This window comes from Mesitornis unicolor, unplaced genomic scaffold, assembly GCF_000695765.1.
Source record: "Mesitornis unicolor isolate BGI_N332 unplaced genomic scaffold, ASM69576v1 scaffold3257, whole genome shotgun sequence".
NCBI classification, from domain to species: Eukaryota; Metazoa; Chordata; class Aves; order Mesitornithiformes; family Mesitornithidae; genus Mesitornis; species Mesitornis unicolor.
The window spans coordinates 60,596-72,451 of record NW_010198236.1 but is presented as its reverse complement, the minus strand read 5'-3'; the positions used below and the strand labels follow the sequence as shown (position 1 = coordinate 72,451).

Sequence of the window (11,856 nt, the reverse complement as noted above, 5' to 3'; positions counted from 1 at the left end):
TGGTAGATCTGTGGTCAAGATCCTTGTATCTCAAAGTAAATATACGTGTAAAAGGATTACTTTAGTAGTTTTATTTTCCTCCATGGTATGTGAAGGACTGGGAATGGGTCATAAAAGCCAAAGGCTTGAGAAGCCTTTGGTTTTCTGATTTGAGATTGGTGCTTTTTCGTCTCTTGCTTTGACAGAGGGAGAAAATTCAGAAAAGCAGAGAACAGAAACTGGAGAAAATGGTTGCCCAGACAAACTTTTGATGTTACTGTTTTCTAACTCCTAGTAAGTGATTTTATGATGTAACTAATGAGATTAAAATATAACAAGATAAAAGATATGAAAATGATTCAAAGTACTCTTACATAGCTCAGATGAGTCTCATGTAGGCTTTTATTCTTAAAAGAAGTTGGGTGATCAAGTAATACGAATTAGCTGAGAGATTTACCTGCTGAAGTGTATTTGCAATATATGTCCATGAATGATAAGAGACAAAACATTTAACTGTTGAAAGATTGTGTTTTCTATATCCTTTGACTTTGCATTTTATGTGTTCAATACTTTCTTAATGGAATGAGGGGTGTTTTAGTCATGGCCTTTATGATGCCTTGTCATGACTGAACTAAGAGAGAGTGAAAGACACAACTCTGACAGTTGCTACAGGAGCTTTGCTTTCTGCTGCATACTACTAGGCTATAAATCACACAGCTTGTTCCTTCTAACATAAGGTTTAGTTGAGTTAAATTATCTGGCCAGAATGAAGTCAGGTCAGACTGGATCTTTGATAGCCTTATCACCTAAGCTGCTTCATATATGCTTTAACTAGTGAGTGCAATACCTTTGTTTATGCATGTCTCTAGTGTGATATTAGCTGGATAATAAAAGCTCTATGACTTATTAATGAATAAGAGAAGAAAGAATTGTTACCAAATGACAGAATAGATTATGTTGGAGAGTGCCTGGTCCAACCCACCTGTTCAAAGCAGAATAAACTAGAGCAAGTTGCTCAGGACTACTGGAAGAGTCTGACTCCATCTTCTTTACTCCTCCTATCAGATACTTAAGAACAGAGGTAAGATCCCCCCTGACACTTCTGTTGTCCAGGCTGAACTCAGCCAGCTCACTCAGCCTTTCCTTGTGTGGCAGATGTTGTCATCCTTAATCATCTTCATGTTCTATCAGTGGAATTACTCCAGTATGTCCCTATCTTTCTTGTACTGGGTAGCCTGGAGCTGAACCCAGCACTCCAGATGTGGCACTAGTAGCACTGAGGAGTGCAGAAGGATGGCTTTCCTTGTCCTACTAGCAGCATGCTTCCTAAATGCAGCCCAGGATACTGCTGTCCTCCTTTGCCATGAGGGCACATACCTGGCTCAGGTTCAGCCTTTTGTCCACCAGGACCCCTAGGTTCTTCTCTACAAAGCTGCTTTCCAGACTGGCAGCCCCCAGCTCTGTAATGGTGCCTAGGGTTATTCCTCCCCTAGTGCAGGACTTGGCATTTCAGTGTGTTGATAATTTGGTGATATTCTTTGTTTGGTATTTATTTTTTCTGTAAATCAACATTTTGATCACTTTGATCTGAGATAGTTTCACTATGAAAATGTTAAAATGGAATTTCCTGACAGTTTCAGAATACCTGCAAGGGCAGTCATGAGAATTTTTTTTCCCCTCTGAACATATTCTCAGGGGAAATGCCACCATCTTGCCCCAAATGTCAGCAGTGGAGTAAAGCATTCTTCACAAATCTCCTTGTCACCTTTTGTAAACAGTTATTCTTGTTTGTGGGATGTATTTGGTGTGTTACTTATGCAGGAATAGTGTATTTGAAATATTTCTTACTCTTCTCCACCTGTATGGTTTCCAAGATGCACATTGCCCACACTTTTTTACTTTCTTAATTGGAGCACTTGTAGGTTTTTGTTGGCTTTGTGATTAAGCTTCTGATGCTTGCATGCTTTCTGCTCTGTACTTGATCAGTAAGACTCTGTAAGTGAATGTCAGTGAGTGTGCACAATAAGCAGGGATTAATAAAAAAATAAAGTATTTTGAATATTTGGTGCTTTAAAAAGTATTTATTGTTTGAACATCAAGTGGTTTGGTTGTTTTATCTTTCTGGAAATACACTGTTGCTTGTGTCATGCCTTTCCTTATTCTTAATAAAAAGGAGAATCAGGAAGAGGGTCTGAGGATTCTCTGGGAACGTTTCTGAGAATCCGTGAGCTTTGTGAAATGTAGAGGTCAGAATTTGTGTGGTCAGATTTGAACCACCAAAAAAAGTGCTTCAAATTCATAGGAGGTGATGATCAAAATAACTGAAGGTTCTACAGAACATTTAAAAGTTTAAGGAGAATTTTAGGAGCCCAGCTTTGAAAGCTTACTTTACAAACCAAGACGTGTATTTCTTCATGTCCTCAAAAATTTTAACTAAGTGTACGTGACAATTTTTTTCATTATCAGAAGGAAATGGTAAAGAAACACTGTGAAACAGTCCTGCTTCTAGGTATGTTATTGGAATTGGATTATATGGTCTCGAAGAATGATTACCTAACTTGATTCCATGAGAAATTTCATAAGAAAAATACTTCATTCTAGATAAAGGTGGGCAGTTGTTGATTGAGCCACTTGGTGAAGGTGTCCTTAATCATGACAAAGAAAGCAAAAGCCTCTCCACTGTAACCAATGCACAGAGAGTTGCTTTGTGAGACAACTTTTTATCCCATCCATTTTTCATCATTTTTTAACTTGAAGTTACTTAATCTTTTTTTTTCCACTCCTTGAAAATAAATTTTAATTTCCTATAGAACTGGAGTTCAGAAGTAGTGATGCATGCTGTCTTCTGCTGATGTGGTACATATTTCCCTTTGATGTCTTCCTTTTTTTTCTTTTGTCTCAGTATTTTTCACAGCGGTAAAAAAGGCAATAAAAGACTTGAGGCTCAGGAATTTACCATGAGAAATTAAGGATATAATCTAAGATGCATAACCCTTGTGTTTGTAATTACTGCAGTGCTGCATATGATGCTGTCCTTGACAGAAACGTGGCCATTAAGAAGCTCAGCAGACCATTTCAGAATCAAACTCATGCCAAGAGAGCTTACAGGGAGCTGGTCCTCATGAAGTGCGTGAATCATAAAAATGTAAGTTTTCAATAGGTTACCAAAGAAGCGGTATATATATTGGTTTGCTAGAAAGAAAATAGTTTTGTTGGGTGCCCCTTTAAAAGAAAAATAAATTATGCTCTACAGTCTTTCACCACATAGGAAAGTGAGGATCTTTCATGTACTAATTTAAAGGCTATAGCAAATGAGGGTGCTGCTAGTAGGGTTGTAGGTAGCAGAATATGTTCTTATCAACTCCTTTTCTAGAAATGCAGAAGTGGTTGTTGAGATCCTGGCTCCATCCTTGTGACACTGGGATTTGTGACTCAAAGGCAGTGTCTCTTGAGTTGGAGTACCCGTGCACGAGCATTACTCCTTGTTCTGGACTTCATCTGAAACCTAGTCATATAGCTGCATTGTATAGGTTGTACAAGATGAGAGGCTGTAATGGGGAAAGTTGTTGCAAATCCTCTGAAGAAAATTAAGGACTAAAAACACCTTTCCATTCTCATGCAATTGCCTGTCAGTTAATACTGTGGAGTCAGGGACTCTGAAGCCTCAACACATTGTGCCATCCCTTCTAATCACAGTGTTCTTGTTGAAATAAACAGTACTAGCAGGTTCTAGATTTCCCTGCTTCTTATACCTGCTACCTATTGTGTAACATTTAGTATCCATAACAAATGAAAATATTCCTACACTGCAGCAAAAGAGCTATTTCAGGGCTGCACGTTAATTGTAACCATCTGTCTATTAGTTAGAACTATCTGCCAGACACTATATAAGCTTGGGGTTTTTTTGTAGTGAGGTGTGTGGAATTGCCTCATTGCATTGGTTAAGGGATCTCCCAGGAATTTAATTTTCTGACAATTCCTCCATTTCTGCTGTTGCCTGGTGCCATACCTGTGTGCCCTTTCCATCTAATTAGGAGTGGATATTGCTACATGTTTATTCTTGCCTCAGATCCTGCAATGACTCTTTCTTCTTACGCAGATCATAAATAAGCTTGAAAAGTGTGGCATAAGGTGAGATTTGACACTTGTTTGCAGTCACTAGTTCACATGGGAAGAAAGAGGACTGAACCTAACATGGCAAAAAGTAGGACTACGCCTATAGCGTTCTGTGCCCCACTGCTGTGCACTGACTTATCCTTACATTTTCACTGTGTTGATCAGGGCTGTTCCTCTCTCTTTCCTGTTGACTTGGATGGAAACTGTCTTCAGTCAGACCAATGCATGGGGCTTTGAAAATGCAGGGATGAGTGAGTAGTTCTCCCTGTACATGGGAGAATGATGCATTCTCACTTCATGTTTTTAATGGACCGAAAAGAGCAGAGGGCAGCAGAAGCAGCATTAATTTTAAAAATATAATTTTAAAAATGCTGCATAAGAGCTGATAACAGCACCACATAGGTTGGGTCAGAGTTTTAATCTGTACGGAGAAGTGCAAAGGAAGGAGAGGGTCGTAAAGGCACCTGTGTGGTGGCAAGAATGATTCAGAATATGTGGAGTGGACAGAAAGAATAAGTAACCATTCCTGTTAGAAAGCTTGCAGAGGTGATGGAGGTGGGGAGGGAGACATTCAGATGTTGTCTTCATGATGGTTGTGCTGGTATCTTCGACCTCTGTTGCCCACACGGAAGGAAAGCATGGGAAATTCAGATCCCTGAGGTCACATTTTTCCTCTGTGCTGTTTCACGCATTCTTTCCAGTGTCTTTCAACAGCCCAGCTTATTTAAAAAAATAACCAAACAAGTAAAAAAGGAGTTGCAGTATGGAAGATATCTTTGTCCAGCATGTATCTACCATTTTAAAGTGCTTCTACTAAAAAGCAGTATTCCTCAGTATGGCCTTTGTCAGTATGTGTGTGCATGTGCCATACAAGGAATTTAGGCCATGTCAGAGAGAAGGAAGGTCTTCTGCCTGTTTTTAGTAAGATGGTCCTTGATTGTTTATCCCCTCAGATGTGAATTCTTCTATATAAGGTATTTCTAGTTGTAGCACGAGGTCTGTTATGCTGCATTGAGCTGAGGTTGGTCTTTGAATCTGTAACTTCAAAATTCAGATGACTGTCTCAACCTTAGCATTTAGAGATCTTAGAGAACTGCAGTATTTTATTTTGAATGTTGCTGACTTTTTACTGATCCAGAAAGTGAGAAATGTTAGTTTAAATTCAGCAGTAAAAAACAGAGTTTGTCCTTTAACAAACACTTCAAAATGGGTTCAACTGCTTACATTTCTCACTTCATCATTTTGTCTTACTTTGCTTTTCAGATTATCAGTTTACTAAATGTCTTCACACCACAGAAATCTCTGGAGGAGTTCCAGGATGTGTAAGTAACACAGGCAGTAATTAAACTAAAGCATTAGAGATGTGTGGCGCATTATAGTGTATCTTGAACACAGCAAGTCAGCAAAATGCAAAGGTTATGAGCACCTCTAAAAAAGGTTATGTGCAGTCTACATTGTGGGTTGACAGATATTCTGTTTTCCCATACTGAGAGCACATTTGAAACTTAAAAGGTGTCAAATACTGTTTCCCAAGTGCTGTGATACCTTACAAAGCCTGCTGGTGGCTCTTCTTGAGAGCACTAGTGTGTCTCCATTTTCCTTCATGTGCAGAGGAAAGGGTATGAGTAGTTAAAAGTTAAACTAATAATTTTGTGTTATTAGTTTGCTTGGGAAATGATGGCCGTTATGTAAGTCCCTGAGGTGTGTGAGGTTTTGAAATGTGGCACTTCACTCTGTTCTGGCTTTGGTATATGGATTTTTTGCATAATATTGTCACTGAAGACTTGTGTAGAGCAGAGGATGTGACTAGTGCTGGAGAGAAGACAAGTTGTGCAGCTCACATTGAGGTGGAAAGCTAGTAGTTTCCCCAAAGTTTGAGGGCACTTTAATGTAATGTTACAATTAGGGATCAGCTGTGCTTGTGAGATGTCTCATAAGAAATGAGCTGATGTGTTTAACTTAATAACTTACCTCTGAAGGGGATTGGGTTAACATCCTGCTGAGGTTGCTAGTGAAGCTTATTTATCAGAAGCAAAAGACCAATTAGTTGTAATGAGAATTGTGCAAAGTCATGCAGTCTTAGGAGGATTTTTGAAGACATTTTGCAGGGGGATGCATATTTTAACTTCTCAGACATCTCTGCTACTCTCCAATTCCTACAGGTACTGTGGTAGTCATTCCTCATAATGGCCAAAGGCCAAGCAGTCATGTCATTTGGTGGTTGTGGCTCTTACATTTTCTGCAGATTTCAGTGTTGTGCTGTATGTTTGCCCACATAGGGTACAGTATCTGTTGTGGGGAATGTACCATAAAAGGGTCAGCAATCCACCTGTTTTGCTGGGACATTCAAAGAGCAGTTACTGCAGTCAGCTGGTGCAGCGAAGAATAAACACCACAATGGTGCAGTTGTGAGTGGGCCCTATGCTCAGCCAGTTTCCAGCTGTATTACTTCTAGTCAACAGAAATAAAATTAATTTTGAAGCAAGAAAAGGCACTGTTCCTTAATTGAGATGATGCTGTGGTTCCTCTTCAATGAAGGCAATAACCCTATGACTTTGCTTCTTCACTCAGCTACCTTGTAATGGAGTTAATGGATGCCAATCTGTGCCAGGTCATTCAGATGGAGCTAGACCATGAGCGAATGTCTTACCTACTGTACCAAATGCTGTGTGGTATCAAGCACCTTCACTCTGCAGGAATTATTCACAGGGTAAGGGGACTTTGGTATGAAACTTAAGGCAGCATGTGACATCATTGTGAAGATTGTAAAAACCACTTGAGTTTCTTGTGTACTGTGGATTAAGGCCCTGACTCGTGTAAAATGACTATAAGCTTATAAGTTGTAGCCCATCCCCTTAGCAGAGTGTCTTCATTCTTGTGTTAGGAATGAGATTATTTGTGAACTTAATTAGACAAATAAATAATAACAAGCACTGGAAATCATCAAAGTGATTATGATCTCTGAAATGCGTAGACAAATTGTATTTCTCCTGAAAATGCAGCTGGCTACGTCTACCATACATGACAATCGAACACTTTGATTTGATGTTGTAGTGTGTGGTCCAAGTGTTGCTTGATCTGGATCTGCAGAGAGCAGTCAAAACATGTGGAATTGGCATTTGCCATCATTTACAGGTGCTAAAACAAATGAAAAGACTGCCAAGTCTATATTAAACACATCCTCTAATTTTGCTTTTCTGCCTCAGAGGGCCGTGTTTGGTACCTGGCTGTGGATGCCAGAGCTCGTGCTATGTGTGATTGTTGACAACAGAGAGAACAAACAGTTCCTGTGACTGTGAGCAGGAGGCAATTCTGAATGGATTGAAATATTTCGAGTTAACACCTTTATTGAAATATGCTTTTACTAATTTGAGGTTTCCAGCTGAAAAAAACAAATGCAAAAATATTTCCCTTTTGTTATGAGAGGAAGAGGAGAAGGGATGATAAAATCGTTTACAAGGTGAATGTTGCTTTACAGCTTACAAAGGTCTCCTTTCTTGGCATGCTGTATGTTTAACAAGGGATGATAGATATGGCTTTCAGATAGGCATCCAGCAAAGGGTGAGTTGAATTATTATAAATGAAGCATTAAGGTATACCCACACATACAGTTGAAATGTCTCTATTAGGCTTACAGCATTAAAAAAAAATCCAGCGGCTCAGAACAGTACTCATCCTGGTTTCTTGAACTGCTAAATGCCATTAACATAGCACCATTAGGCTCTTGTTATCCTGGTAAAGTCCCAGAGTATGCCAAATTAGAATATCTTCCAGAAGGGGTTGCTAGACAAACAGTAGCAGAGGTTTGCTCTGTATTTGCAAGTATTTCTGATAGTAACTGTAAGTGTCAGAAGAGTAAAAGAGTATCTGAAGGGTCATCTAAAATACCAGTCCAAACCACAGCTGTGCCTAGCTTTATGAAGGACAATCATATGTCTTTTCACTGTCTTTTGCAGGACTTAAAACCAAGTAATATTGTAGTAAAATCTGACTGCACATTGAAGATTTTGGATTTTGGACTGGCCAGGACTGCAGGCACTAGCTTCATGATGACTCCATATGTGGTGACGCGCTACTACAGAGCACCAGAGGTCATCTTGGGAATGGGCTACAAGGAGAACGGTAGGGCTGCTATTTCATAGCAAGTGCAGTGTGACCTGAAGTATAAGGTCTGCCTTACATGGAAAAAGAAAATATAATGGAAAACAACATCTTGAATTTAAAAGGCAGGTCATTTAGAGCAGTTTCTCATTCTTGCGTACTGCAGTTACAGATTGTATTTTGGGAATTTATCAGTGTGGGATTGCAGAGTAATGAGCCTGTTCTTAGTTATAATTGACCTTAAGAAATAAAATTAGCTCCTTCTGACCAGAATGTCTTTGGCTTCTGTGGCTGTGAAACAGTGTGGGAACCACTGGGATTGCTGAGCAAGTGATGTGTTTTAAATTTGACTCTGACATTCTGAATTTTTGAGGGAAGAAGAGGAGATGCAAGCTGAAAGAGGGAATCCTAGCCCTTTCAGAATTTTTCCAAATTCAGAGCTAGATCTGAATTTCAGGAACGGTATCTGCCTTTATGATAGGTTTTACTGAAGTCCCAGGTTTTGCTGGCAGGTGTCATGTGATCAAGACCTAGGTATAAATTTTGCAGTTTGAGTCTTTTTTTCAATCGAAAGTAGAGTTGGAGAGAAGAGGAAAAAGCTGGAGCCAAAATAAATGTGAATCTAATTTGTATGTAAACTCCCTAGATGTAAATAGGATTTTGCTCTGTGAGGGATCTGTACACGTCTTGGTCCCCAGAAAGATTGTGAAAGGCAGGTAGGGGATGCTCACTATACAGAAGCAGGTAAGGCAGAACTCACATTTTGCAGAGAATGAAGGGAAAACTTTATAAATTATTCTCATTTTGTAACTAAACTGAGAATTACATCTGAGTGCCAAGTAGATCAGGCAGGAAAAGAGGGGGGATACAACATATAATGGAGAAAAATTTGCCATGGCTCAAATTCTGCTGTCAAAAGCTCCTACTTGTCTATTTGACAAGGAGACTTTTCAATGACAAATACAGCAAACATCAAAACCAGGAATTTATTAAAGAGTCTCCTGCTTAATTTATATTGAAAAGGCTAGCTAAGCTGCAGGAGAACTTTTCCTAACAGCCAACTGCATCCTGTAAAGGGCAGTAAAACTGATTTGGGGAGCTGATTCCATTACTTAAATAAGAATTGTGCTTATGCAACCTCTTCAAAATTAGGAAATCTCTGCATGAATTATTTGTAATGTTTATGAATTTACAGTACATATTTTAATATGAAAAGCTAAAGAGTAGAGAATTATTAAGCAGAATCTAAGTGTACAGAATAATTTCTGAAAAAGGAGTAATCTTCCTTAAAGTATTTTGTAATAGGTATTTTTTATGAGCACCATTAGAAATTTGAACTAGACTCAGCATGCTTTAGGTAGCTTAGTCAATATCTAGAGTTCCTTCTATTGTGAAATGAGTTATTTTGTGGGGGTTTTTTGTTTTGTTTTGTTTTATTTTTTCTCTCTCTCCAGACATTTAGTAGATTACTACTACTGTTTTTATTGTCCCTGAAAGGAGAGAGAAAGCACTCGCTTTTCACATTATTAAAATCACACCAAGAAAAAGTTATACACACTTCTGCAATGAAGTACACAGCTGGGAAGGTACTAAAAATGTTTGCCACGTCCAAAGGTCCTGATCAAATGCCCATTGAAGTTAACATAGAGACTTCCTTTGACTTCCCTGGGCAATAAATCTGGTACAAAATGAATGAACTCATCTTATTTGTACAAAGCGAAAATAAACAGAGAAAGAAAACAAAATGTTTGAAAATGAAGATCAGCTGACTGAGGAGCCGATCTGCTCAGAGTCTCTGATCTAGCTCCCAAGGAAGTCAACAGAAAGGGTCGCTCTTTGCTTCCCTGCTCTGGCCTATGCTGCCACATTACTGAAGTTCCCCCACTTTTTTCCCCTCTTACTATGTACACTGCCTGTATAAGGACTGTTCACTGCTTTCATTTTCTTTCTGCATTTGGTTGGCTAAAGATGCATAATTATCACCAGTTTGCTGCACTTCTGTGGAAGGTACCAAAACTGTCACTATGAGGAGAACTCTGCCACTGCCTCAGGCATGCTCTTGCTGTCCCATGCCCCTGATACCAGTACCCTCCTTTTCCTAAATAGAACATTTCACTTTTATTTTGTCTTACCAAGAAATGAGTTGTTTGTTTCTTTGGTTTGTTTTGGTTTGCTTTTGAAGGATAAAAAGGAGGAAGAAAAAGAGGATAAACTGGTTGTGTAGATCAAATATGACCACAAAAAGAAGGTTCAAAGCTGAGAAACAACATAGTCTTTTAAAGCATTTGAAAGCCAGGTTTTTTTCCCCTCACACTGAATACAAGTCTTTTCTTTCTGTGCATACTGTGTCATTATCTATCTAGCCTTTTCTCTTGTAAGACTTGGAAGGCAAAAAAACCCAAACCCCACCCAAGTCAAGCAGATAATGTAACTATGCATAGTGAATCTAAAAGCTGAAAGCAACATCAGGAAGATAAGAAATTATTTCAGTCTTTTTGGTACTTGTCCTGCAAAGCATTTATTTATTTTAGTGTGTATTTTGAGTACCTATGTGGAAAAAGCAGTCTGCACAAGTCACACTCTCCAGTTCTTTCTATATGGTATCTAGGTACAGACAGATACGTACAGATAGGTACCTGTACATGGGACATAGGTACAGATCCTGAAGCAGGGGTTTTAAATAACACCTTAAGGGTGGTATTTATCCATGTGGTCTTTACTCGTGTGAGTGGTTCCATTTGGAACCTCTTGTGTGAGCTGCAGAGACTCAGTCCTGCAGCACAAAGCCTAGAAACTGCCTGGCTGCTAGTAGGATTTATTACAGACGATCATTGTCTGGGATTTTTTTTGGCTTTTGTTTTTTTCTTAAAATAAAAAGTTGTTTTTTCACCATAAACTCAGTGTAAACCATGGGTCTGTGCAGTTGTTACTTGATCTTTGCTTGCTAGCTGTGGACATTTTCCCAAAAATGTTGATTTTAAACTTTTTCCACTGTTGTTACTCACTACTGTTGAGCTGACTGACACAGCTTTTACTTATTTACTTATTTATTTTAGCTTTTGGTGAGACATAGAAAAAAAAAACCAAGAAAAACACAAAACAAACTGTACTGTTCTGATCAACCTGCTCTTTTTCCCCTCCTTTAGGAGTGAAATGTCATAGTTAACTTTGCTTTTTTCCCTCTTTCTTCACTTCCCTGTCTCTGCTGTTCTAGTGGATATATGGTCTGTGGGATGCATTATGGGAGAAATGGTTCGCCACAAAATCCTCTTTCCAGGAAGGGACTGTATCCTTGTGCCATTTGCTGCAGCTTCACCTATTATTTGTTCCTCTCCTCACCCCCTCCCTTTTACCATATAATGACTACACCAGGACTGTAAAGATAGAAGCAAAAAGTTGAGTAAATCAAAATAGTGCACTACTGATATGAACAAAATTGAAAGATGCACAGAAGTATTTCAAATGAGTTACTTTATTTTAAAACCTGTGATCATTCAATTTTTTGTAGTCTTTATGTCATAATAAGCAATATAGAAAATAAGCATTATGATTGCAAATTGAATAGCTTTACTTATTGTTCTTCAAAGGACAAATAAGAAAAAAAAAAAGAATCCTAACTTGACCCATCTGGTTTCTGTAAATCTGTTTTTCTACTTCTAT

The 11,856-nt window shown here is 38.7% G+C and overlaps 1 protein-coding gene across 2 annotated transcripts in view; it reads left to right on the top strand.

Annotated features, from left to right (window-relative positions):
- The first annotated feature begins 2,999 nt into the window (after positions 1-2,999).
- Positions 3,000-11,856, top strand: part of LOC104544253 (mitogen-activated protein kinase 10) — a 53,776-nt gene continuing 44,919 nt past the window's right edge. The window contains exons 1-5 of one of the 2 annotated variants that reach the window (XM_010189073.1): positions 3,000-3,124; positions 5,359-5,417; positions 6,667-6,805; positions 8,052-8,217; positions 11,411-11,482. In XM_010189073.1, the coding sequence (XP_010187375.1) occupies positions 3,101-3,124; positions 5,359-5,417; positions 6,667-6,805; positions 8,052-8,217; positions 11,411-11,482 (460 nt within the window). In that variant the 5' untranslated portion in view covers positions 3,000-3,100. The remainder of the gene's footprint in view (positions 3,125-5,358; positions 5,418-6,666; positions 6,806-8,051; positions 8,218-11,410; positions 11,483-11,856) is intronic. The other variant, XM_010189074.1, reaches the window with a different exon arrangement.